This window comes from Pongo abelii, chromosome 20 (genome assembly GCF_028885655.2).
Source record: "Pongo abelii isolate AG06213 chromosome 20, NHGRI_mPonAbe1-v2.0_pri, whole genome shotgun sequence".
NCBI lineage: Eukaryota > Metazoa > Chordata > Mammalia > Primates > Hominidae > Pongo > Pongo abelii.
This window is the reverse complement of record NC_072005.2, coordinates 13,055,255-13,082,640: the sequence shown is the minus strand read 5'-3', so window position 1 is coordinate 13,082,640 and position 27,386 is coordinate 13,055,255. Positions and strand designations below refer to the sequence as shown.

General features: G+C 50.4%; 1 protein-coding gene across 11 annotated transcripts in view; it reads right to left on the bottom strand.

The window, feature by feature from the left end:
- Positions 1–27,386, bottom strand: part of NFIX (nuclear factor I X) — a 113,552-nt gene that overhangs the window by 54,178 nt on the left and 31,988 nt on the right. For 5 of the 11 annotated variants that reach the window (XM_054539846.2, XM_054539845.2, XM_054539849.2 and 2 more), the window contains one exon: positions 19,223–19,754. In XM_054539846.2, the coding sequence (XP_054395821.1) occupies positions 19,223–19,754 (532 nt within the window). Of the gene's footprint in view, positions 1–19,222; positions 19,794–20,051; positions 20,070–20,090; positions 20,196–20,741; positions 23,894–24,580; positions 24,599–27,386 lie in introns of those variants that run through there. The other 6 variants (XM_054539851.2, XM_063719994.1, XM_002828751.6 and 3 more) reach the window with 6 other exon arrangements.

Genomic DNA, 27,386 nt, shown 5'->3' with positions numbered 1-27,386 from the left:
GAGATGCAGCGCCCTGTAATTACGACAATTGTAATCTCTTTTACTAACAGGTAGATTAATAGCAAGGCAGGTTCACAAAGAACCCCAGAAAGGAACTGCTCAGCTGCTGAGCGAACGGGAAAGGCCTGACACTTCTCTCAAGCATGCACGCCCTCTGACTCAGAAGCTACAGGCCACAGGGGCCAGGTTGGAGTTGGGCCCAGGGGGTACATACCTGCTGTGCCCCCTACTCACTGCACTCCTACTACAGCTCATAGGAGTAACAAGAACTTGAACCTCATGACTGAGAAGTTTCCTCTTACGTTCTTGGGGTGTGAATTAAGCTGACATTTATACACACACACCCCAACCCATACTTGTACACAGACACCCACCTCCTGACACTCAGACACCCACACAGACACCCGCAGGTTAGCACATCCTGAACACCCTGCAGAGGAAAGAACAGAGCAAACCTCATGAACATATGCATCCCACCCACGACTGCATGGCCACAAGCCCTCTAGACACTGGATGGCCCACACTGCCATGCCACAGCCCCAGCTGAAGGAAGAAAAGGGAGAGACGATACTGTCGCCTCCCTCTGTCCTACACAACTACCCACCTCCACTGCTGCAATTCAAAAGCCTCTTGTGGGGCCTCAGGAGTCTTGAGGCAGCTCCCACCACCCAGGGCCTGAGGACGGTCAGGTTCTGGGTAAGGTGGAGTACCACAGAGAAAGGGTGGGGGACAAGGGTCAACAGAGGCTGAAGACACTTACGTTTCCATGGGCCGAATAGGATGTAGAAAATGATATAAGGCCCGATTTTCTCTTTTTTCTTTTTTTAATTTTATTTTATAGAGATGGGGGTCTTGCTATGTGGCCCAGGCTCGAACTCCTGGGCTCAAATGATCCTCCCACCTCGGCCTCCCAAAGTGCTAGAATTACAGGTATGAGCCACCACACCTGGCCCTACGGCCCAGTTTTTGAGGTGAATAAGCATGCATATTCAGGCACACAGATAAGAGTGCCATGGCAGTGGGGACCAAGTCTGATGAGAGCATGCTCACTTACACACAGGGACTTGGGGCAGGGCACAAGGGGGCTGTATGTCCCTGCCTGCATGGCCCTGGGGGACACTGTCTGGGATGCAAGGGTGAGAGAGGGGGTGTCTACGAGTGATGTCAAAGTCCACAGTCCACAGCAACAGCTCGCCCTCCCCTAGTCCCCCTTCAATTCCTGGGAGGACATGTGCGACACTGGCAGCCCCAGGGGCCTGGTGGCAGACTGCGCAGCTGGCCTCAGGTGTCAGCAGCAGCTGCTTCCTCAGGAGCTCTCTGGCACGTGCTGGCGGCCAGCATGGGCTTGCACCTCAGAAGTGGACCTGGGGGCTGCTGCCACTAAGATACCATGGCCAGCACCTGCTCACCACCAGACAGCCTCAAGAGCCACTTCTGCAGTCCCAAGGCCAGGAGCTGAGAGGAAACTGCCATGCCACGGTGACCTCCAAGGGTCCCTCCCCTTCTGGCAGTGCTATCAGGAAGTGGCTGCAGAGGCCTGGAAAGGGGCACCTCAGATTCATAAAAACATGGATTGGAGGGTGTGCGAATGTGGGCTGATGTCCATGATTAGCTTTTACACTGGGTAACACCATGTGTCCATCAAGGAATGTGTGAGCTGATGCAGAGAATAAATACAGGAACAGGACATACACCCATGACAGGGATGGGAGACATGACTCATAAAAGTGCATCCTGACACGACATGTATGTGCAATGTACACGATATGTACAATGATGGCAACATCTTTCTGAGGCTCTGGGGAATAGGAACAGGGTACAGGGACAGAGTGAGATGGATCCTTGCGTGCTGCCTGAGGGTTTTAAGTTTCCAGATGGCAATTTAACAGGATTGACGAAGAGCCTTCAAGAGAGTCCATACCTTTTGCCTAGTAATTCAACTGCTAGGAAGCATTATCTGAAGGTAACAAATACAGCTACAGAGCTTGGTGTAATAGGATGTCCATCCCAGCAGAATTTACAATGGGGATGAACGCAACACAACTCAAAGGCCTCAGTGGGGGTGGGGGTGGGGTTTACATCAGCTCTGGCATGATGAAATCTCATGAAGCTGTTTAAAAGCATGTTTTTCTTTTTCAGGCCAGGCATGGTGGCTCACGCCTGTAATATCAGCACTTTGGAAGGCTGAGGCGGAAAGATCACTTGCGGCCAGGAGTTCAAGACCAGCCTGGCCAACATGGTGAAATCCCGTCTCTACTAAAAATACAAAAAAAAAATAGCCAGGCGTGGTGGCGCACACCTGTAAACCCAGCTTCTCCTGAAGCTGAGGCATGAGAATTGCTTGAACCCTGGAGGCAGAGGTTGCAGTGAGCTGAGATTGTGCCACTGCACTCCAGCTTGGGTGACAGAGCGACTCTGTCTTCCAAAAAAAAAAAAAAAAAGGCATGTAAAAGCATGTTTTTATTTTTCAGTAAGCACCTATTACATTTATAATAAGAGGTAATTTCTCATTTTCAAAAGGAATAGGGGACAGAAGTCATTAGAAAAGTTGACAATTTAGGGGTAATGCAGCTAATAAGAAAAGATGCTAAGGCCAGCAGCAGTGGCTCAGACCTGTAATCCCAGCACTTTGGGAGGCCAAGGCAGGCGGATCATGAGGTCAGGAGATCAAGACCATCCTGGCTAACATGGTGAAACCCCGTCTCTACTAAAAATAAAAAATAAATAAAAAAATAAAAATTAGCCAGGTGTGGTGGCAGGCACCTGTAGTCCCAGCTACTCCGGAGGCTGAGGCAGGAGAATGTCGTGAACCTGGGAGGCGGAACTTGCAGTAACCCGAGATTGCGCCACTGCACTCTAGCCTGGGCGACAGAGCGAGACTCCGTCTCAAAAACTAACAAACAAACAAAAAAACAAAAAGAAAAGATGCTAAACCACTAAAAATTAGATTTTGAAAAATAGCGACATAGTAGAATACACAACGGTACTGATTTTTTTTTTTTTTTTTTTTTTTTGAGACAGAGTCTGGCTCTGTCGCCCAGGCTGGAGTGCAGTGGCACGATCTCGGCTGACTGCAACCTCTGCCTCCCGGGTTCAAGTGATTCTCCTGCCTCAGCCTCCTGAGCAGCTGAGACGCCTGGCTAATTTTGTATTTTTAGTAGAGACGGGGTTTCACCATGTTGGTCAGGCTGGTCTTGAACTCCTGATCTTGTGATCTGCCTGCCTCAGCCTCCCAAAGTGCTGGGATTATAGGCGCGAGCCACTGCACCCTGCAGTATTAAATTTTAAAAGCAGCATCCCTAAGTGTCTATACTATAAATTCCAGTAAAAAATAAAATATGTGCATGAATAAGTAAGGGAAAATGCAACAAAAGTTAATAGCAGTTATTTCAGTGGCAGAATTGTATAATTTTAATTTCCACCCCCTGACTTCATGCTAATTTTGTATTTTTATTATGAATGTACAGTAGTCTTATAATCAGAAAAATAACCTTTTTAAAACAGTGGACAGATGAGGGACTGTACATACCAGGCACACTCCCCAAATCATAGAACAACATATTCAGCTGATCGTGAAACTAAGCCCCTGTGTGTCCAGAGTTTGTGAGAGGCAGGCTTGGCCTCCTGAACTTTCATGCTCAAGTGGACTCCAGCCCAAAGAGTGGTGGCAAGGAGGGAAATGTCCTCATGTTACTATCACGCTGTGGCATGTGACACTACCAAGACTGGGTGCCTAGTGGGCCTCTAGCTACCCTTCCACTGAACAAGGAGGACTTCAGAGGGGAAAACCAGTCTCAGAGAAAGTCAAGAACTGGCACACGGGGCCAGAGGAAAGAGGTTTAGGACCAGGTGAGAGGGGAGGAAGGAGCTATCTAGAGAGTCTTAAGGTGGAAAGTGGAGTGCTGGGAATTCACTCAAAAGCTACTGGAAACAGTTCTAAGATCTGAGGCAAGCAAAGGTACAGCAGCTGCAGCAGAATCAACTTTAAGATCTGCTTCGAGAAGTGGCTGTGTGTGCGCGAGTGTGTGAGAGACAAACCTCCCTCCCTATTCACATTCCTTTAATAATTCATTGTTAATAACCAAACCCAGCTACCAGAGCCGCAAGCACATGTACCAGCTGGGGGACGACAGTCATCTCTGACCCGAGAGGCCCAGACTGAAGGGGTCTCCAGGAGATGGAGGGCAGGAATAGCAGCCATGAGTCTGTCCACACAAGGAGCCTGGAGGCCAGGGCTCCTGGGGAGAGGGAGGGAGGCGAGGAAAAGCCTCAGAGCAAAAGGCAAGCAATCCCAGTGGGCCCAGGACTGATCCCTGCCAACCCCTGCCACAGGGCATCCGCCAGGCTAGCGTGGCAGGGAAGATCTGGCACGGGAAGAGACCCTGTCACGAGTGAGTTTGGCTGCTCCGCAGACCAAGTCTGGAGAGGACACGGCCTCTGGGGGCTGTGTGCTTTGTGGCCAAAAGGGAGGATGTCCCCAAAGATGACTATCTAACAGAGACAGCCAAGGAGGCCAAGGAAAGGCCTATGAGAGGGTGGGGTGGGCTGAGCCCACCAAGCAGTAGCCCCTGTAACAAGGTACCCAGCGGGGGCAGGGGTGAAGGAAGGGGCTGAGAAGAAGGCTGCTCCTTCCCCATTTTCCTGAGAGCTCATTCACGTAAAATAAAAATAAGTATTTTGAAAAACCAAGTCTCTTTGAACCCATTAACCCACAGCTTCTCACTTGCCTGCCACACTCCTTCCAGCATTCTGGAAGCTTCCACTGCCCCTCCTCTGTCAGGATTCTCCCCTCATAATGCCCACTCAGAGAGCACACCTGCCACTCTCCCATCTTGGCTCTCTTCCTTCATCAGCCCCCTTTCTGATTTTTATACCATCGTGAGCCTTTACATCATCTCAAGGATGGGCCATGGGCTACTTCCCATCTGAAGGTAATTCAATATTCAAAATGGGTTTATGGAGTGTATAAAACTATAAGCTGGGCGAGAGACAGATGCAAAGGCAGATAAAACACAGTCCCAGCTCCAAGATTCCAGCCTAAGAGTAACTACAAAACTGCATGCTAAGTATCACAACGGAGCAAAATAAACTGGCCCCCAGCTGAGCCCAGGGCCAACTTGCATAGAAACGGGGCCTCGCCCAGCAGATTGCTCCCCTCTGCAGCAGACTCTCCAAGGTCCCTGTTTTCATGACAAGACACGTAAAGGCAAGACTTGCCACCATGGGGATGCACTGCCTCTCCCAGGGTGCACTGAGGAGGCCAACACATGCCTTCTGCCCCATTCACAGGCAAGGTAGCAGAGCTCAGGCTCACCAGGGGCATTTCTGCAGCCGGAGCACTTTGTTGAAGAGGAACACAATTCAAGAGGCCTTGCCAAGCCAGGCTGGCATCTGAGTAATTATATTAATGAATCTCTGAGTTACAAAATCTAATATTAGACAGTGGCTTCAGTACCATCATCCTCAGTTACTGTCCCACGTGGCTGGGAACACTCCTGGGCAGCAGCACGGCTTGAACAGACCCTACACACACACGTGTGTGTGTGTGTGTGTATGTGTGTGGTGTTTAATTTAAAAGAAATGCATGTATTTGAAACTATGCCCAGAGATCTGTGTGCTGGGCCCACTTTGTAAACCACGATACCATAAATAAGTGAGAGAAATCTGGCCACTGTCTTCAGGGCAGGGGCCTCTCTCTTGGCCATATCTTTTGGGCTGGCAATATCCTGAGGATTATTGCTCCATGGAGCAATGGCCTTTGTGTTCGGAGCCAGCACTGTTCCCCACAGAGTCCCCTTTGGCACAGCAGGCAGGACCTTGCATGCAGACCCTTGGGCCCTTCCTCCCCATCCACGCTTATTAGCTGCCTCAATCTCAAGTCCAAACTCAAAAGTTGGGCCTGACACACACAAGGGGTAGCCCACAGCCCAGCTGATCCCCCCTCTCTGGCCAAATCTCTGGTGCAGACCAGACCACTGGGCCACCACCACCATCCTGGCCTTCATCTGTGGGCCCTGTCCGAGGCCAGCAGAAACGATGACCCAGTTGGCCACACTATGCATGTGGTCAAGGCCAGAGGGCGCCAAGTCAACTGCAGCCAGGTAGTAAACTAAACAGGCACTAAAGGCAGGTGAAAAACAGTGTCTGCTATGCTTTCATGATTACATTTCACATATGCCGGGCTAAACAGAAACTTCTATAAATGACATGAGAACACTTAGAACCTAGATTTCTGTAAACTCCATGTGCCAGAATAGGATTTGGCTCTCTTCTGCTCCTGCCTCATTTGTTTCATTTGGGAAGCTTCTTTGGGTGGCAGAGTCCAGCCCTGGTCACTGGGTCTGGGAAACTGGCTTTTATGGAAGTGAGTTCTCACCCTGGGACTGGTATGCTCAGGAAGCCCCAGGAGCCGCAGTGGCCTGTTCAGGTCTATATGGGAAGAGTTGGCCTGAAAGGCAGGGAAAACAGGCAGGTTTTGCCTTTTAGAAACTCTTTGGTAGGCAATAAGGGATAGATATTTGATGATTTTTCCATTCTTTTTTAAATAACAGATGAAGGATCCACACCAATACCATACTGCCTGGCAGGGCTTGCTGTCAGCACTGTCTCACTTTGAGACGGCACTGTCTCAAAGGGTCTCTGAGCTTTGAGACGGGAAAGACCCTCTCAAAAGCCACACGATTTCCTAGAAAAGGTTTCCAGGCCACAGAACCCTAAACACAACCAATCAAAGCACAGAAAACAAGAGCTGCAAGAAATTTAGGAAGGCAGCCAAGCAGCCCACTCTGCTAGCAGAGGCAAGAGGCGTCCTGAGGAGAGACCACGCACAGCAGGGTCTGCTTATTCTCCCTCTAAGGCTGGGTTTCTCCACCTCCGCACTTGTGACGTTTGGGGGCGAGATGATTCTTTGTTCCTGGGGGACTGTCATATGCACTAGACTCTTCCCACTAGATTCCAATAGCACCCTCCCCCCACAACTGTGACAACCAAAAGTGTTCACAGAGATTGCCAAATGTTCCCTGCGGGACAAAATTGCCCTTGGTTGAAAACCACTGTTCTAGGATGACCAACAATCCCAGTTTGCTGGAGACTGAGGGGTTTACCGAGGTGAGGGACTGTGAAACTCCGAGCAAACCAGGACGAGTTGGTCATCCAGCCTTCTTCCAATCCCCTCATCTGCCAAAGGCAAATTTCCTCCTCTATGCTCAGGGCTATGAAGACTAGTTCTTCCCCACCCTGTATGAAGCAATCTCTCATACACCTAAAAAGATTATATCCCACCTCATAGTTTCTTCTGGGGCCAGAATACTATCCTTGTCTCCTCTTTCTTCCCCAGGCGCCATCTCTCAGCGCCATTACTTCCACGAGGCTCTCTGAGATCCGCATCAAATTGCTCACATATTTCTTAGATTACTAAGGCTGAAACTGGCCTACGACGTCTGGTAGGGGAAGCGGTCATGCCCTGGGGAGGATATGACCGGGCACAGAAGTCGGGTCTCCCTTAAGCAAGCGGCCCCAGAGCCCTGTAGAGGTCACCTGGGAGAGAGAAGGACAGGGAAGACTCTGTAGCTCCCCTCTTCTCCCTGACACACAGCCAAGGCTGGCAGAATCTGCTACACACAGGAAAGGGGACTTGAGACCCCCTAAAGATGAAAGGAAATGGAGTCTACTGCCTTGCTTCCCGTTGGGTCAAATACCCAAGGGCAGATGGCCTGTCTCACCCATTAAGGACTCTGCCCAGGAGACCCCACCCTGTTCAGCCCCAGGCTTAGCACCCACCCCCCACTCAAGCTTCCTATCCATTTGCCTCCTCCCTTTAAAGGCCTTTCTTCACTTGGTCCCCCGGGAGCATTCCTGTTACTAAGGAAACAATGATGTCATGTGTCCGGGTGGGGCCGCAGGTCCCTCCTACCACCCCCTAACTAGGTACCATGCCCGCTGACGTCACTGCTCAGAAATTTATAGCCCAGCATGGGTATTTATAAGGTGGCTCTGGTGTGACCACATATTTGGTGTGGGGCTGGTGGCTATTTATAGCCAGAGGATATACACTTATTACACCCCCTGTCTGTATTCTGGGCCACCTGTTATATAACTGCCATTACGCAATAACGCCCATTATATAATAATTATGCGCTAATGGGGATATAATCTGCAGGCATAAGGACACACTCCCCAAGGGCTGCACTCGGCTGGCCTCCTGCAGGTCGCCTCCGGGAATCTCCCGATCGCTCCACACAGCTCCGCCCAGTCCACAAGAGTCACCAGGTGTCACCCTACTCTCGGCTGTCTGGAGAGCAGCCTTCTCCAGACTGGCAGACCCAACCGCAAAGCCCTCTCTGGATTCCTTCTCTGTCTTGTCCGGTTTCTCATTTCCACAGCCCCACCCCTGGCCTGGAGAGGACGCTCTTCTCCCTCTGCCACTCTTCTCTCTGCTGTATCGTTAAGCCCGAAACAAACAATTATGATGAAATAAATCCTGGAAGCATGACTGACGCTTCATCCCCCCATTTTAAGAAAGGAAGCCTCCTGGACATACCAGGCCAGTTAGGGAAGGGTCTGCTCCACACGAAGGAGAGCCCTCGCCTTCCTAGAAGACTTGGGAAGTCGACTCCAGAGGCCAAGCCAGGTGCAGCCAAGCAGGATACTTCCCAGGGGCCCCTCCCTCCAGCCGCAGCCCCCTTGGTGGGGATCTCAGGGCAGGCTGAGGCTTAGGCCCTGACTTCTGTGGTCGGGGTTATACCACCAGCAGGAATCCCCCAGAGTGGGATCCTAACCACTCAGACACCAGTACATGCCCTGCTGGTCACTCCTCCCAGGAATGACACGCTGAAACTGTCACCTCAGGGAAAAGAAGACAAGGACATTGGCTCTGCACTTGGGATGATGTGGGCAAGGGTACAAAAGGCAGCGGGTGGGAAGAGTTAAGACCACAATGGCACTTGATGGAGCCAATTCAATTAGCCCAAACATACCATCTGCTCTTAAAATAGACACCTCTATATTTAAAAGTTACTTGATACGTGAATTGATGAAAAAAATTCGAAGAACTAACATGGATCTGTGAAGTGAAGTTGTCTCAGGCACAGGACAATAGTTTGGGGAACCTGTCTGTCTCTCACATTCTCTATTGTTAAATTTTTACAAAGAATGTGTTTTACTACTATAATAAAAAAAAAATCAAATCATTTAAAAAGAGTAGTACTAAGACCCAGACAACAGTTCTGGTCTCCATGTCTCATGCTACAGAAACAAACGTCTGCTGTTCTTTGGGGTCTGATATGGGCCTGACAGGATTACCGGTTGCTGCACAGGCCTGGGTCAGCCCAGTAGCAGATCCCCTGTCCTGTTCCCCAGATCACCAGCCCCAGCACACAGAGACACTATGCAAAAAATCAGACAGTAATAACTCAGTAGGGGACTTGGAGGCAGGCTTACAGTTCCAACCAGGGGGAGGTGAAAGGGGAAAGCCCCCAAACTGCTTCAGCCCAGGGCTCTGCTATCCAGAAAAGCGAAAACAACACAGGACACACAGGAGTAGACAATGCTCAGAGGTTCAGTCGACATTCAACATAAGGTAAATGAGGACCTAAACTGGCAGTGAGGCAAGAGGTGAACGCAGGTGGCATTTTGTCCGAATCCCTGTTTCTTTCAGGCCAGAGGTTCTCAGCCGTGCATGATTCTGTTCCCAGGGAACTCTTAGAAATGTCTGGAGATATTTTTGGTTGTCACACCTTGGGGAGGGAGGTGCAACTGATTTCTAGCAGGTCAAGGCCAGAGATTCCGCTAAAACTCTACAATGTCCAAGACAGTCCCCCAAGACACAGAATGATCTCACTCGAATGTCAACAGTTCCACAGTTGGGAAATGCTGCTTGAGGGGAGCTGATACCAATGGTGAGAGGTAAGTCTCTGTCTAATTAGCCATGGACACAGAGGAAAATCTAGAGCGGTGAGCCAGCCTCTCCCTGAACCCAGCCCTAGTCATGCTAGGAGAGTTTTCATATACACAGCCCGAGAGTTTTCCAACTTTAAGAAAGGGGTAAAGGTGAGAGTCAATGTGAAGAAGTGAAAAAGGCAATGAGTAGCAGATTATTGTAAAACTTCCAGCGATCACCTGGTTAATTATGATAATTACATTCATTTTTATTTCAAACTGATTCCAAGGACACTCCCAGGAAAAGGGTGTGACAGTGCAAGGATCAGGAATCCCAAGGTCTAGCAGAACCTGCCTGGCCTCACACCTAGACTTCCTGCCTCCTCTACCTGCGAAGGTCAGGTGGGATCCCTCCCCCATGCTCCAGGGAGATATGAAAAGAAGCAGAGCTGGCTGCAGCAGGGTGACAGCATCCAGCCAACCTGGCCCCTGTCTATGCTAGACTCAGCCCGTCTATGCTAGCATGCTGCCTCTCGAGGTTGGTGGCAGGGATCCAGGGAGCCATGGCCTGTCAGGAGGGAGGGAGGCCAGTGTCAGGACAGGGCCAGGTGCCCAATCTCTGTTTCCACCCCACATACTCAGCCACTGGGGGAGCCCTTGAGCTGAGCCGCAAGCTGGGCTCTCTTCTAGAGAGTGACAGAGACCACAATGATGAAACTGGCTCCAACAGGGACCCGTGAGGTTTTCTCCTCTGAGACTCTGCCAAAGCCAGTAATCCTGATGAAGTTCAAGGAGCAGCGATGCCCTCAGAATGAGCTCCAGGTACTCAGGGACCTAGAACCTGGCCCCTTCTGCCAGAAACTCATCATGTGACCAGAGTCCTCTGACATCTCTGTACTTCGGGTCCTCCTCTGTACAGTAGATACAATAATACCTGCCCTGTCTATATCACTCAACCACTGTGAGGAGGGAATCAGCTCCAGGCACACTGAGAAGGCTCAGGCAGCTGACAAAACGAGCTAATTCCTCACTGTCTTTCAAGGTGCAGGTGAAGTAGGTCGTCTTCTAGGAAGCCTCCCTGGTCCCCAGGTCTGGTTTGCTGATTCCTCACTACACACATTATGCACATCACCTGAGTGCACACACACCCAGCCAGGAGCACAGGTTTAAAACTAGAATCAGGGTGAGAATTCAGGGAATTAATACATACAGAGGACTTAGCCTGGTGCTAAAGCCATAGAGGGCCTTCAATGGAAAAATGGAATTAAAGCAGGGGATAGAGACCAAGGGCATGCCCACAGGGGACAAGAAGTTGTTAGGAGCCTGGACAAACAGGTGCCCCTTAAGTTATTGGGTGTCCCCAAATAACAGCTAATAAGTACCCTGTACTGGGGTGGTGGTGGCATGCCATGTCATCAGTAAGGCATCAGGAGTGAGAGAAGAGCCAAGATGCCCCCTACTGATAGGCCATGGCAGCTGGTGGTGAAATAAGTCACTTGGGAGACAGACCCACAAAGGGCAGCCCCAGAATATTTTTAAATCCCCAAAGGGCCAGGAAATAAGGTACGAGATATTCATTATAGACAAAGTAAGGGACCCAGGCACCTGGGGGGGTAAGGTCCAGTCCAGTCAAACTTCTCCTCCCTAGGCTCTCCGCCTCCTGGAACCCTATTCTAACGCCAACAACCCTTAAACTCAAACATGCTTAAAATGGCGACGGCGGCCTGCAGGGCCGGGCGTTTGTCGTGCTGTTTTCCACGGTGCCCTTGGTGCCAAGAAAAACCTATCATCAGAAATGCCATCAGCTATATTTATCTATCTCTCAGCCCCCCAGCCTCCTCCTCCCGTCTGCCAACCAGGCCCTGCGAGCCCCCCCTCACCCAATGGGCACACTTCCCTGTTGCTGATGCCCGTGACCACCTGCCTGAGTCTCGGTCTGTGGCACTCTCTTCCCAAGCCCTGACAATTAGGCCTCCATACGGGCATATAAACCAGCAGGCTGCACCTCTTCTTACTGGGATGTAGGGATGTGCCCACATGTGTTAAGGTACACACCCCAACAGGCACTGGTTTGGGTGTCTCTTGTTCAAAACCTTGGACAAGCATGGCCTTCCATCTCTTTTTGGCCTCAACTCCCTACTCACCAAGGTCTCAGCAGCACCGACCTGCCCTCAAAGTCCAAAACAAGCTGTGGGCCCAGATCCTCTGCACACCATTCCCAGGAAGACACCTAGCTGCTCTATAAACCTCTCACTCCCTCTCCCTCATTCTCTGATGTAGAGTGGGAAGCCCCAACCTGTATTCTGAAGTACCGAGTCTCCAAGAAGCGTGTATGCTAGTAGAACCCCCTTCAAAGGCGGAATCTGGGACAAAAAAGGAAAAGTAACAAAGTCAAAGTTCACAACTGTGCAAATCCACAGCTGTGAGGAGTCCTCGAAGGATGCAACACACAGGGGAATGTCATGTGCCAGACACCTCAGACCTTTCGTCTACCCAACAGGCAGGGCTACCCTTAGGCCTAGCACATAAGATCTGCCCAAAGTGTTTGTAGGGTGAATCAATAACTATATTTAAACTCCTACACCTCCTCCTGTCACCCTGGGAGCCCCACCCAATCCTCCACTCCTACACTAGCCCTCTCTTCAGAAGGCTGCCGTTCAACTCCGAGCCCCCAACTCAGAAAGGAGTTCCAGGGAGCCAACTCCTCTGAGAATGAAGCAACCCAAATAAAAATTTTAAAACCCAGAAGCTCTTTCTCTCCTGCCCCCCTCCCCCTCCACTGGCAAATGAAAACAAACAAGAAATCAAAGAGGTCTTTTGTGCGAGCACCGCGCTGACACGGCTGGGGCCTTTGAAAAGACTTCTGAATCGGACACTGAAGGATAAAATAACTGAAGCGTGGCAGCTCCTGAGACAGAGGGGCGGGGGTGGAGGGGTGGGACGGACAGGGCAAAGAGAAAAAGGCGTGGGAGGGAGTCACCTTCTTCCCTAGGCAGAAAGGGGGACACTCAGCTGTCCCCTCTCTGCCCAGCTGCTATAGGACGCCAGAACAGAGGGAGAACGTAGCGCTGGCCTCATCACCCCTTCTAACCCACTCTTCCTCTGGCATCCCAGGTCTCTGTAACAGTAGAAGGTGGCCAAGAAGGACCTTGCCTCCCACTTCACAGCCCACTGTGAGCTATCCCCCAAATAAGGCCCTTTGGGCCTTCCCTCCCCTCCAGCATGGGTCACTGCAGGTTCACGCCTATGCCTACGGGAGGAAGCCTTCTAGAAGATATCATCGGGCCTTTACCCAAAGCCTGCCAGGTACATGCAAGATTCTCTTACTCTTAGAGATCTAGGAACCCCTAGGCCAGGACCTTGCTCACAGTAAGTTGACTAAGTGTGCATTTCATGGATAAAGGGAATTCTACCATGCTTTGGAAGCGCCAAAAAGTAAACCAAGTTCTCAGGAAGTCCTTCTGCACGTCTGGACCCCAGCCTTCCTGCTGCAGAGTAGCCCTGTTTCCTCTGGGTTGGCAATAGAGCACAGCTGGTCACCATGCCCATAATTATGGGATCAGGCCTCTAGGTCCCCCCTGGCTTGTTCACGGTCGGCGCTTTGCTGGCTCAAGCTCCGACAGAGGTGGACTCTTTTTTCCCCCGTGTCATAGCCTCCAATTCAGCCAGCAGAGCGAGCGCTCTACTGAGACACCCCCTGCATGTTGTAGGCAATGGGAGCTCTTGACTGGTTGGGTGGACAGCACTATGAACAAAAGGGACAAGAGCAGGTGGTCAAAGGAGTCTGAGAATAAGACCAAGCCCAAGCATAAGGATTGGGTCTAGGCATTTCTGTTCTCCTCTTTGGGGTCATGCCCCCCTCTGAGGCCAGCCTGAGCCCCATCATTATTCCACATCACCCAGACCCAGCACCCCAAGTTGTATTAACAGACATGAATGTCCAAAACAAAGGCGTCCTGGGCCAGCTTCACGGGTGTGCAACCTGCGTGCCCCCCACGCTTGGTTAAATGCTCTAACTGATGTCATGCTGTAATTCCTAAAAATTTTGAACAAGGAGCCCCACATTTTCATTTTGCACTGAGCTCTGCACAGTATGTAGCTGGAAGGCCCTGAAAATTATGTAGCCACCATGGCTGGCTAGGATCTGATCATGCTTGGAGTTTCTGTGTTCAATTCTGAACACTCCAGTTTCAGAAATTTTATGAATCAGAGGGACCAAAACAAACCAGAGGGCTTCCAGGAGGTGGTTACCAAAATGCAAGGGCACTAGGAGCCATGTGAAATGTGGGAGGCATTAGGGACTGGTGATATTCAGGCTGGAGAGGAGACAGCTTCCTGGGGAGAAGGGTGGAAGGGAGACATAAGAGCTGCCTTTGGTATTTCAAATGCTGTCCTATTACAGAAAAATCAGCTTTCACCTGGGTCATCCCTTAAGAGAAAAAAAAGACCAACAAGTAAAGGTGACAGAGAGTCACCCTTGGGCTCCCTAAATCATAACAATTGTTCTCAATCACAGCAGCTGCCGTCCTGCTATGTGCCGGTATCTTTACATATTAGCTGGTTTAATCCCTGGACCCATCCTACAAGCTAGACATGGAAGAATGGAAGAATTTTACAACCAAAGCTGACCTTTGAATGACAGTGACACCTCTTCTGGGATGTTCTAAAGGGGACTCTACATTGGGTTAAAAGATAATCTGTAGATCCCGCTAATTTTAGGCATCAGTTCCAGGGCCCTGCGATCTTTGTCAGCCCTGGCACCAGATGGCGCTGCCTCAAAGATGCAGACCAGTGGCATTTCTGGGTCTTGAAAAAGGAGGCAATGGATGAGGCGGCACAGGGTCCATGGTGGGGGTGGACCCGGAGAAAGCGGCGGGCGCTCCTGTGGACCCTCCCACATACTCACCCCAGAGCCAACAGTCAGGTTGGGCATCCAGCAAAGGCTTGGGGAACCTCGCTGGCACCAGCCCCGTCTTGGCAGTATGGACACAGCTGAACAATGCCCTCCACCGCCAAGGAAGGACGTGGATGGGCAGCCCTCCTTCAGACCTGAAAACTAGTGCTTGCTACAAAGCCCCAAACCCTAAACTAGAGTGCCAAAACCAAGAAGCTCTCATACCTGAGAAGGCAACCCTACAGGTGAAAAAGTTCACTTAGACAAATCCTCAGGTGCTAACCCATTTCCTGCGACAGGTATGGCCAAGCTCAGCTGTCCCGGGACCTGAAGGGAGGGAGGGAGGGGAGGCCGAATCTGCTCTCAGAGCACCACACTCACTGAATCACCCGGGGCAGCACAGCCTGCAGAGTCCAGCTGAGGAAACCCCACAGGACAAACAACCTGTTTCCTTCAACGACAACAACAATGACAACTGCCAGAAAAGAAACCAAGACTAAGGAAGAGGTAGAGGAGAAGGACTACCTAGAGATTATGATGAGTCTTTAGAGACTGATCAACCCATCGCAATGCAGGACCGACCCCATCTGGATCCTGATTCAAACAAACTATAAACAAAAAATTAAGTGATAATTAGGGAAATGTGAACATTAACCAGTATCTGATGATACTAAAAAAAAAAATGCTGAATTTTTAATGGGTATAATAGTGGTATTGTGGTTTGGTTTTTCAAGAGTCCGTATCTTTAGAGATGTGCACAAAAACATTTACAGATGAAAAGCTATAATGCCTGGATCTTCTAAATAACTCAGCGTGGGTGGGCAGTTGGGAGGATGGTTGAATAGAGATTGGCCGTGATCTGGCAATTGCTGGCACTAGTGGTGGGTACACAGGAGTTCTTTCTATGTGGGAAGCTCTCCATCATTAAGGAGTTTAGATAAAGAAAAGAGCCACCACTCAAATACCTGGACTTCGTGGGGATTCCGCTGCAGGCCCACAGGAGGGATCTGACAGGGAGACGCTGACAGTTCCATTCAATCAAGTATTTTATTAGTTTTGGATTTTTTTTTTCTTTCCTAGGACCAAGGCTTAGGTGTCAGGAAGGTCTGAAGGCACTGGTTCACCTTCAGGGTGCTGCAGAAACTTTGGAGATAGTCTAGCAGCAGTTCTAGGCCAGCTCGGCCACCCTTTCTCACACAAGCAGAGGTCTCTCTCCTGGCCCTCCCCAGCTCACCCATCCCCGGCCACCTGTTCTGGGATACCCGCTTTGAATGGAAGGATATCACCAGGAAATGGATACCTTCCTCCCCATGGCAGTGCTCTCTGACCCTGCCCTGCCTCAACCTCCCTTCTTAAACACAGACAGACACACAGAGAGACTCCTTCCCGGCAGGAAGGCCAGCCTCATGGCAGCCTTTTGGACCTAGTATTCTGTATTTGGACCCAGTATTCTGGGAGTGGAGTTTCAACGCCAAACACACGTCCTTTATTCCCTCTCGAACATGTAATCTCTTGAAGCTTCATCTGGGACATAACAAGGGCTCAGGAAGGCCATGGGTGACAATGGCACCTGGGAACAAAGCCACACCCCCACATTTACCACCACATCACCGTTACTGTCATCAAACCCAGGACCCCCAGCTCAGCCCAGATCTGGCTCTTCAGCTCTGTCTTAAGAAAAGGAAAAACACTTATTTCAGAGTCCAAAGCAGCTCTTGTCTGAGCCTGTGCCATCCCGGCCCCTGTCCCCAGTTGATCATCCTGGAAGGAAGGAGCAAGTGGCAGCTCTGCTGAGTGTGTCTGGCAGGCATGGGCATGGAGAAAGTGGTGCCCACAGGTCGACGCTGTTTGGTGGCTCAGCCACAGAAGACATTTTCTAGCAAAGTGGGCCAGCTCAAGGAGGAAGCCATGCCTGGTCTGCGCCATCTCAAGACCACCCAATCCAACTCCAAAGAGGAACAAGTGATGCGGCCCACTAGTGGCCCGAGCTGCACCAACTCGCCCCAACTCACTTCAGGAAGGCACGCTCAAACTAAAGCAATTCCAGTGAGAAAAATCCCACCTTCACTGAAATTATCTGGAGTCTGGGGCCTGAATGATATAAAATACACCCTTAGTTCCCTACTCTGCTTTTGTAGAGGAGACTTGGCCTCAGCCCCAGCACAGAGAAGTGGCCTCGGCTACATGGAATGGGGTATGAATTCACTCATATTCCTGGGCGAATGATCTCTTAAGCTGGCAGGGAGGCATGGGGGGGGCCTTTCTTCTGGCCAGGAAACGGTCTCCTTCCTCACATACTTTTCATCCTACCTTAGCCCCACGCTGGCAGCAGTCAAGAATTCGGCCTAAAATAAAAGAGGCCAGGGAAACAACTCAGCTACAAGGATCCAGTCAGAGAGCGGGGTTGGAGGAAGCCAGCTCAGAGGAAGATGAGTGTTGATTTTCATCTTAGATGCTCTCGAGCCCCTGGTTCTAATTGGAAGGTGCAGAATCCCCTTGTGCAGGAGTATCTGATGGCCACACTGGTAAGCTCGAGGCTCCAAGCCTTCTGCAAGCCACCAGTCACCTCCAATACTACCAGGCACACACCCTCCCCACTCTGGCTTGCTGTATAGACAGAGAATGAGGGGATAACTTTTTTTTCCCTCTCAGTCTGTTTTCCAAAAAGAAAAAAGACAAAAGAAAAAATTCAAGCTGAAGGGAGGGGGAATGACTGGCACCTGGCCCTTCTGCATGACGGGTCACGATGGTCACACAGGGCCGAGTGCAGGCCTAGAAAGATCCACAGAAGTAGGTAGGGACTTGGGGGGTGAGAGTGGTGTCCCCTACTTCTAACCAGTTACCAAAGCAACCTCTCAGGACAAGAATTCCAATACCACCTTCTCCTCTCCACAGTTCTCCAACATATAAACTCAGGGCTCACTCTAGTCTAGATTACATTCCTGATGCAGTGCTGAAAGCACCCCCAAACCCGAATTTTATTTCTGGATCCAGTTATATCATTCCTCCCAACTTCCCAAACAGGCAAGGGGGTGACCACAGCCATTGTGAATCACTTTTCTTTTTTGTGAATGAACAGGAAGGAAGACACAGAGACACACACTCGCAGGCAAACAACCTTTGCGAGAGCTGAAGTTAAGCCACGTTCTCTCAAATTCGCATAAAGAGAGGAAGAAGGGAAATGAAGGGGAAAAAATACTGGAATGGTGGAAAGGAAACACACACACACACACACACACACACACACAGAGAGAGAGAGAGAGAGAGAGAGAGAGAAAGGTTTGGTAGCCCTCTCATTACAAGTTGGTTGGGCATAATGTAAACACACTTCTGCCTTGCTTAATCACAGAGTGCCGCCCGTTTAGGTTTCAAAGGCGGCAGTAAATTGGGCGTAGCTGAGTGGAGGCTAAAAATTAACCAGCCATCTCTGTTTCAATTTGTAAGAAAACAAAAGCGGAAAGAAATTATAAAAAGGGAAAGGGTAAGGGAAAAAAAGGAACAGAGGAGGAGAACTACACCACCCTGACCCAAAATGCAGGGTAAAACTGGAAAAGCGAAGAAAAGCAGAACTACTTGGAACACAAAAGGAAAAGGAGATTTTACAGAGTTTTTTTGTTTGTTTGTTTGTTTGCTTGTTTAAGACCTCTTCCACAGCAACGCTGCTCCCTGCCATGCCTGTGCCCCGAGAAAGCCTCTCTGCTCCCCAGCAGAGTGCCAGGGTTGTGGGTATCCATCCTGAGGCCTTGCCACTTTAGCTGAAATAAGGAGAAGGGAAAGAGCTCAAGGAATCTCGTCCTTGTTTTCACTCTCTATGAAATCAAATTACTTTCATACTCTCTGACAGCCAAATCCCAGCCAAAACAGCTCCCGCCTGAGTATTTAGGCCACAGAATCTGCCCACTACTGTCTTCTCTCCTCTTTTCTGTTCATTCAGTCTCATATCCCAGGGTTTCACATGCCCCTTCTCTCCACCAAACTCCTGCCCATCCCGCTTGTACCAAACCCAGTTTTTCCTGGGACTGGAGGTGAAGCTGCAGTAAAACTAGCACCTGCCCCTCAATACTTCTTCTGACTCATTTTAGTAAGAGCAACTATAGGTTTGCTGTTGTTGTTCATCTCAAACTCTCACCATCATGGATAATTCTGGGGGCATCATGTCCTCAATCCTAAGACCTGCAGCATCTTTCTGATCAGATAAGTCCTCTAAAGATGGAGATGCACAAAGTCCATACCATGGCCAGGGAGCAGAGGAGGAAGAATAGAACAGGTGGCGGGAGACAGAAGACAGGAAAAAGGAAAAGGGCCCATAGAACGTGTTGCAGGCCCCGCAGGACGGGCATACACCAGTTAGGCCCGTGGCGAGTTATCGCTTGGAAATTAGAGAACAATAAACAGAACAAATGCCAGCAAGGAAAATAAAATGAGGGGGAAAAATGGTTGAGAACGACCTACCCGGAGTGTGGACAAAGTAAGCCAGATAAAGATCCAGTTCTTTGATTGTGACTCCAATGTGATGTGGCTGGACGCACAGGCCGGGGTTCGAGCACTGAGGCGACTTGTAGAGCCGCTCCCCATCAGTACTTTCCAGGGGGATCCCCTTAAACAAAATCACCATGACCAGGTCCAGCCGCCACACCTTGTCAGCCTGGCGCAGGCAGTCAATCCGCCGGATCTTGCCCTTCTGGTCGGGGTTGGAGAGCACGCAGCAGGGGGGCTTCTTGCCCGTGATGGTCAGCACGAAGTCCTCTCGGAACTCGGGCCGGATGTCCTTGCGCAGCTTGGCCAGCAGCCGGGATGCCCACTTCTGCTTGATCTCGGGCTTCTCGCCCAGCAGCTCGTCCTTCACCGCCCGCTCCTCGTCCTTCGACATCCGCTTTTCATGCTTCTTGAAGTACTTGCGCTTCCGCGCCTGCAGGTTGAACCAGGTGTAGGAGAAAGCACGGACGTGAGGCAGCAGTGCCTCGATGAACGGGTGGAACTCATCCTGCAGGCGGCAAGCCGGGAGCATGCGGGGCGAGGGAGGACGGGAGGAGGGGAAGACGGGATGAGGGGGAAAGAGAGAAGGAGAAAAGCAGCGTTAGAAGGGGGGGCACAAGGAAAACCGCCTTCTCCTCCTCCTCCCTCCCCCCAACAATTTTCTCTTGCGATTGTTCTACAAAAGTGTGGTTTGAAGCCACCACCAGCTTCGCCAGCCACTTGCTCCCATCTCAGCCTCAGCAGCCAGACAGAGGCACCGGGAGCCTCTACACACACCTATTCTCTCTCTCTCTCCCTCACTCACTCACACACACGCGCACAGACAACGTTGCCGTCCACACACACACGCTGCTGGTATCCCCGCCAGGCTCTGTCGCGCCCATGACATCTCCATGTTCTATCGCAGCCGTGAACTCCTGTCAGCTCGCCCCGGCACAGTGTCCGTCTGCACAGACGCCCGTGGACGCACACGCGGGGGCGTGCGGGGCCGCCTCTGGTCCCCGACACCGGTCGATTTTTGGCCGCCCCCAAGAAGAGAGAAAATGACATCCACCAGCAAGCGAGTGAGGAAACAGATCAGGCTTCCCTCTCCCCAGGCTGTTTTCATTTTCTTTTCTCCTGATCCAGTTGGAACATCCACCCCAGCATTTTTTAATCAGACCTAAATCCTAAATATGTGATTTCAGCTTTGTTATCGACACCAGTACTAATGTTAATCACAGTAATAATGAACAAAACACTTCTTGTTAGCACAAATAAGGTGCTTGTCTCGGCCACATTAGGGTTAAAAGCTACATGGGTCTTCTTGCGACCCCTTCCCCAGCCTCCCACAACCCCTTCACCCTCTTTCCCACTCAGTCAGGTGACAGAAGGATGGGCTCTCTCGGTTTTGTTTGTTTTTTTTTTTTTTTTTTTGGTTGTTTGCTTGTTTGAAGTTTAAATAATAATTGATTTCTGTTTACAAAAATAAAACTGGAAAAAATTAAATAATTACCATTGATCTGAAGCACCCGGCAAAGCCCAACGCCCGATTCTGAGATTCTGGACTCAAAAGAGTTGTGAGTTGGGGGCGGGTGGGGGGAGGGGGGAGGAGGAGGAGCAGGGGAGGAAGGTAAATGTTTTAAAGGGGGTTATTATTGGTGTTCTGGGGAATAGGGGCCGGGCTTGGGTGGATTCTCAAACCCTTCCCCCTCCTCCCCCCCCCATGCTCCATTGCACAGAAGGGGGAAATTAATATTTTTCTTGAAAAGGAGCAAAAAGAAAGAAAGGTCAGGGATAGCAAGCAGAGAGAGGGAGCGAGCCGGTTGCCACACACGCCAGGTAAACAAAAGCCAACAAAATTTTTTTTTCAATTTCTTCCCCTGTGCATCCTCTTCCAGTTTAAAAAAAAAAAAGAAAAAAATGCAAAATTTAAAAATCAAAACCAGCCTCCCACCATCTCCCCGCAACCAACAACGCACCCCACCCCACCCCCGTGGAAAACAAAAACAAAAACAAAACCCAGGAGGGAAAAAGCGGCAGCTGAAGAAAAAGGCTTTCGGCTTTGGCAGCGGCACAGGGGTGTAAACTTCGAGCTGCCTGATCGGAGGAAAAGGGGGAGCTCGCAGATTCCCGGGGAAGAGGACGAGTTCTGACCGGCTGCAGACCGTTGCTGGCAGACGCGTGCAAAAGAGAGAGAGGGAGCGAGGGAGGGAGGAAAGGAAGAAGGGGGGAGGGAGAGATCGAGGATCGAGGGAGGACGTGGATGGGATGGGGCATGTGTGTGAGTGTGCGCGTGTGTGCGCGCACTGGTTGGGTTTTCGGAGTGTTTTTTTTTTTTTTTTTTTTTTTTGCTCCTTTTCTCTCTCTCAAACTCCCTCTCTCTCTCCTTTCAGGCTCAATCCCCATCCATTTGCTTGTGCCAAGCCAGTAAAAAGGGGTGGGGGGAGAAAGAGACAGAGAGAGAGAGAGAGAGAGAGAGAGAGAGAGAGAAGGATCCACCTATTTGGCAAAGAGACATCCGCGAGCAGCCAATGGCTGCGTCCAAGGGGAGGAGGGAACCGGGCGAGCAGGGAGGGTGGGGAGAGCCCCCGGCAGTTGGAGACCAAAAACAATTTGCCCAATCGACAAGTTCACGTCTAATGAACAAGCAAAGTCCAGCAGTTATGAATTTTTCATTCCAGGCTCCCACTTGGGTCCATTTGGCAGCAGCCACCCAGCAAATCTGGGGGTGGGGTGGGGCAGTGGGGGGGACTGGGATTGTGGAAGACTCGAAATTTTTTTTAAGCCTGAAAAATAAATAAATAAAGCCCTGACTCCGGGCGGGCTGGCGGGCGGGAGCCCCAGAAGGCCTTGGGGAAGCAGCTGCGCCTTCTCTCTGTGTTTTGGTTTCAGTCTTTCTCTCGGGCCTGCACACTCTCTTTTTCTGTTTCTATTTCTTTCTTTCTTTCTTTCTTTTTTTTTTCTTCCTATGGAACACACAGGGGCGAGTGGAAGTTTTCCTCCCCGGCCACATACACACGAGCCTGCGGTGCTATGAATAGAAGTAAGAAGAAAGAGAGCTCAGAAAGTGTCCATGCCAGCAGTACTTCCAGGGCAGGGATCTGGTGCCCAGGGTACTGCCACCTTGTGATGCCCCCAGGTCTGGCTGCTGAAGGAGCACTCTCAGACAAGGGGGAGGCCAGCACCCCACACATCCCTCCCTTCTCCCCCAACCCCCAGCAAGCTCAGCCTCCTCCTTCGGCCCACACCCAGCCACGCACGCTCCATTAGCGGTGACGAGGGATGCCAACGCAACACAGCTCGGCTCGAGAAACTGCAACAGTTTATTAAAATAGCCTCCTGTCACAGCACTCCGCCTGACAAGCTCTACACGCAGTCACAAACAACAGCCAGACCCGGGGAGAAGTGACAAAGGCAAAAAGATGGACACTACCTCTGAGCAGAGGCAAGGAATCTGACCAACGCCCCTCACCACTGCACAGGCATTTAATTCTCCAGATCTGCCCTCTCCAGTTGACCTGAGATTAGTTTTCTTACCTGTCTCCCAAATCAATTTAGACTAAAGGGCCCAAACCCTAGCAGTGCAAAGTGCAAAAGTATAAAATGAGAAACCCAAATGAAAAGAAAAGAGCTAAGAAAGGACACAACAAAAAACAGCAAAGGGCTCTATCAAAAACAGGCCACCTGGGGGAAATCAAGTCACAGAGAAGGGACCCACCGGGGAGCCCCTGCTCTGGTCCTCCACTTGGGACCTTCCTCACAGCAGGCAGAAAGGGTGAGCACTGGGGAGGCGAGTCCCACTTCTGAGCGGGTCTCTCCAGTTGGAGCTATGGAGCAGCCATGCTTGAGGCCTTCGACACACAGTAAGAAGGAAATAGATATGACATGAAAGGAAAAGCAGAGGAAGAAGGATGTGGCTGCAGACAGGGAGAAAGGGATCCAATTCCACTCAGAACCCCATCCCTACAGCCGCCCTCTCCCCCAGCGAGGCTCAGTCCTCAGCTGGCAACGGAAAAAAGGTCAGTGCTCACTCGTGCCCCTTTCTTCCCCAACTGAAACCCTGTGCTTTGTGGCCTTTATGTTGGCAGAAAGCTTCCCGGAAGAGCACCTGGGGCGTGCCAAAATAAAACATCCAGCCCTGGGCTGGCGCTGAACCCTGACAATGGGAGAGGGGCTGCCCAACACCTGGGACCCCAGTCTGTGCCCTGAATGATCCATCTCAAGTGAACTGAGCTCATGGCTGATCCCTGAAAGAAACGGTTAGAGGTGAGAGTACAGAAGGCAGGTGGTATAAGAGACAGGCCTCTTAGGGTAGTGTCCAATAATTCACATCATGTTAATAACCAGCTTCAGTCCAATCAGCCAAAGATGTTAGCTTAGCGACATGACATAAGGTACCAAATCCTGCCTCTCCACCTTGTGGAAACAATTTTACCTTCTAAAGTCAAGATGAGGTCATTAAAAACTACAAGTGAGTTTATATTTGGCATGGAGGTGTTTTTCTTGTATTCTGATTTATACTAAATATTAGACACCAAACAGAAAATGGCCAACATGAGCCTCCTGGAGAATCCTGGCATGTTCCGCTTCACAGACCACAGTGCCACAGTAGAAGAGACATGCTCGACATGGGTTGAATCTGAATCTGGTGGTACAACTGGGTCAGGGATAGAGGTGGGGGCAGCAACAGTCCCACAGCTGGGAAATGACAGATGGAAGGATCCATGTAGAAGTTAGGGAAACAGGACAAGATGCACGACTGGCTCCTGGAGAGGGGTTGGGGGTCAAAACTCCACGGAGTGGCGGAGAGATCAGAGGAGAGGCGGCAGAAGAGTGTCTCAATAGAGCCTCAGGGACCCACAAAGAGCCCCAAGCACCCCCTCAAGGCTCTCTTAACAGAAGAAGCAACAGGCCTTTCCCAGGGCAGAAAGTTGGAGGAAGAACAATTGTCAATTGTCCTCCTGCCAGTGGCTATAACCTTGCAGGTGGGCAGAAGATTCTCAGGCAAATACTTTCCCCTCACCCCATTCTCTCTATGGGCTGCTGGCTCCCAGTGGGGGAGGTCTTTCTGGAGGAGTGGCCAGGATATTCTGATGCTTAGGGAGATGAGAAGGTCTCTTTCTCTATTTCTCTCTCCTCCCTCCCTCCCTTCCTCCCCTCCTATTTTGGGCGCACACAGAGGAATTGCTCAGGTTCCATTAGAAACATTTCAAGCACCCTCCACTGCAGGCCCCCTCCTCCTGCATGCCACTGGTGGCGGCCATCAGCCCAGACACGCCCCTCATGAGCCCTAGACAAAAGGAAACTGTCCCCCTTTTGTTAAGAGAGTGGAGGCTCCTGTTGGAAGATTACCTGTTCCCGGCCCAGCCTCCTTCCCTTCTCCCCTCCAGCCCCAGGCAGGAGATCAGACCGCTTTACATCCTGCACCAAAGACCAGAATCAAGACAAAAAATCACTCATACGATTCAAGGCTTCTCCAGGTCTGAGTCACTGGCAAGTGTAAGAGTTCAGGTGATGGAAGGAGCAAGGGGACATGCAGGCCACAGAGTAGAAGGACATGGGAAATGGGGAAAGGAAGCCACTGATGCTGGTAATAGGAACAGAAAAAAAAAAAAAAAAAAGACAAGGGGGGAAAAAAGGAAAAGCAGGAAACATGGGGGGGGGGGAGGTATTTCCCCCATTGGAGAGAAAAATCATCGAGAAGCCAGAAATAAGACTTTTTAAAAATTCACATGGGCTTTTGGTTTGTGGAAAGGGATTTTGCTGCCTCTATGGAAGAAGAGCCTCTGTCTTTTATTGTTGAGTACTATTTGGTAAAAAAAAAAAAAAAAAAAAAAAAAACCAGCAACAGTTTTCACTGAAACATTTCTAAAATACATACCCATGCCAGTTTCAGCCATCACTAGGAGAAATGTGCCCCCAACAGAAATAGACTGAAAGGGCCACGGAGAAAGAGAAATAGAGAGAAGGAGAACAAAAAAAGAGAAAAAAGCCAAACCTGGAGAGAGAATGCTGAGCTAGGCCCACAACTGCAAAGAAAGAAGGACAAAGATGGAGGGAAACAGAACAGCAGAGGAAGAAAAATAAGAAGATAGAAAAGGGCTCTGTACTGCGGCAGAGAAAGAAAAACCAGTTAAGGAAAATGACCGCTTCTCCATGAGAAGAAATGCATGGTTTTCAAAAACTCTACACAACAGACCTGTCCACTGAGGCTGTATGGATTATTTGAGGAAAAATAGGAAAATATGTACAGTACCTCACTCACATATACAGTGTTAAAAATTCTTCAAGGAAACAAAATAATCTTCCCAGACTGAGACAGGTTTTACAACCTGCCCGCACCTACCTACAGTGAAACATCTAGAAGCATAAGAAGTTGTATATTTTAAGACAGGGCTACTTTTAGGAGGCTTCTTTATCTTAAAAAAAAAAAATCCTATTTGTCCATATCCTGCTGGCTTTAAGGCCCAGATTTATTCTTTCAGATCCTGGACACTTGGGCCCATGTTGATCTGGGTAACTACAGGCAATTAGAGCAAATAACTTACAAAACTTCACAGAAATGACCAGATATTCCAGTATCCATTTTAATAAAGCATATCTGCAGCCTGGGTATGAAAGGACACGGGAAATTAAAAAGGCCATAAACAGGGCCCCAATTAGTTTGCCCAATTGTTGGAATTTTATAATTCAGCCTTGGTCTGAACCAAAAGAAGCCGGCTTCGTAACCCTGAGCTCTCCCACCTTGTCCCAAGATTACCGCTGCTTCGCGGAAGGCCACAAGAAGACAGTGGCCAGACAACGGCCAGAGATGGGAAGGGAACTGCAGACATGACGCAGCGGCAGCACTGGGCAGCCAGGGAAGGGGCCCTGCTGCTTATCCTAGAGGAGGGTGGGGCCTCCCCTCAGTTGGGGGCCAACGAGAAGGGGCTCTGCAGTCAGAACAAAATCATCCAAGAGTCTGGAAACTCCAGGAATGGAAACCGGAAAATGCACTTTGCGAGGGAGCTCGGATAATTTGGACAAAGCGGGTTTTTGGCTGACTTGGGCCTGTTTTCCTCTGCTCAGGAAAGGCGGCTCTGCGCAGTTTCTTTCTAGTGTCCTCATGCTGGCTGAATGGATTCGCCCCATACCCCGGTGCTGGGTCTAGGACAGGGTCTGCCTCACAGCCAGGCCGCACACTTCTCTCCTGTAAACCGCCCCCCCCCCCTTCCTTTTCTCCTCCAGACTACAAACCAGGAGCAGTGGCCTGGGATCGGGCCAACAGGCAGCCTCGTTCTGGCTCCAAATGCTCCTCTGCTCCAGGCACATCTCCCTTACCCTCTTGGCACAGAATAAAATAGGGTAGGAATGGGGATATTAGGGAAGACAATCTATTCTCTCTAGGGCAACTGGAAATTGTTTACTTTCATCTTATCCTCTACAAGGAATGGGAAACAAAAACCCTAGTCTTTAATTCATTATTTAGCCTGAAACTTCCTTGTGTCACCAAATAGAAGTAAAAGCCGGGAAGGCCAAAGCTCTCTTCTCCAGCCAGCAGGCTGCATGGGGATGAAACCCTCCGAAGTGCGTGAAGGACAGATGACAGGGAAGGGCTTCCGGGGACAAGGGAAGTGCAGAGCCTCACACACCTAACAGGCTTGGGAAGTGTCACTTCATGGTGGCCAAGGGCCCGGGAAGAGGGAAGAACTGCACAGGCCAGCTTCACAACTCTTTCTGAAGAAGAACCGAAAAAGTGACAAAAGGCAAGGCAAAGAGAGACCAGCGCGTGAAGATGAGGTCTGTGCCCAGCACACTGCGAAAATATCTGGAAGTCGAGAGAGAAGGCCAGAGCAAATGGCAAAATGCTGAAAACTCACCCCAGGCACCACAGCAAATCCCCTCCTTTGGAGGGGTCAGGGCAAGGTGACAAAACCCAAAAGGCAGAGGTCTTCCCAGTCCCTCTGCAAGAGCTCCATCAGGATCAGTCCAGACGCCCCCCTTCATTTTTTACCAGTTCTGTTTCCCCCGCCACAGGAGAGACAAGGAGCAAGGAAGGATTTCTTCTCACCACCTGCCCTCAGATCGGCCTGGCACCCCTCGGTCCTGAGGGAACCTCTTTCTTGCAATTGCTTCCGCCACAGGCAGTGGCCAGAACCCCAAAATGTACAATTTTAGG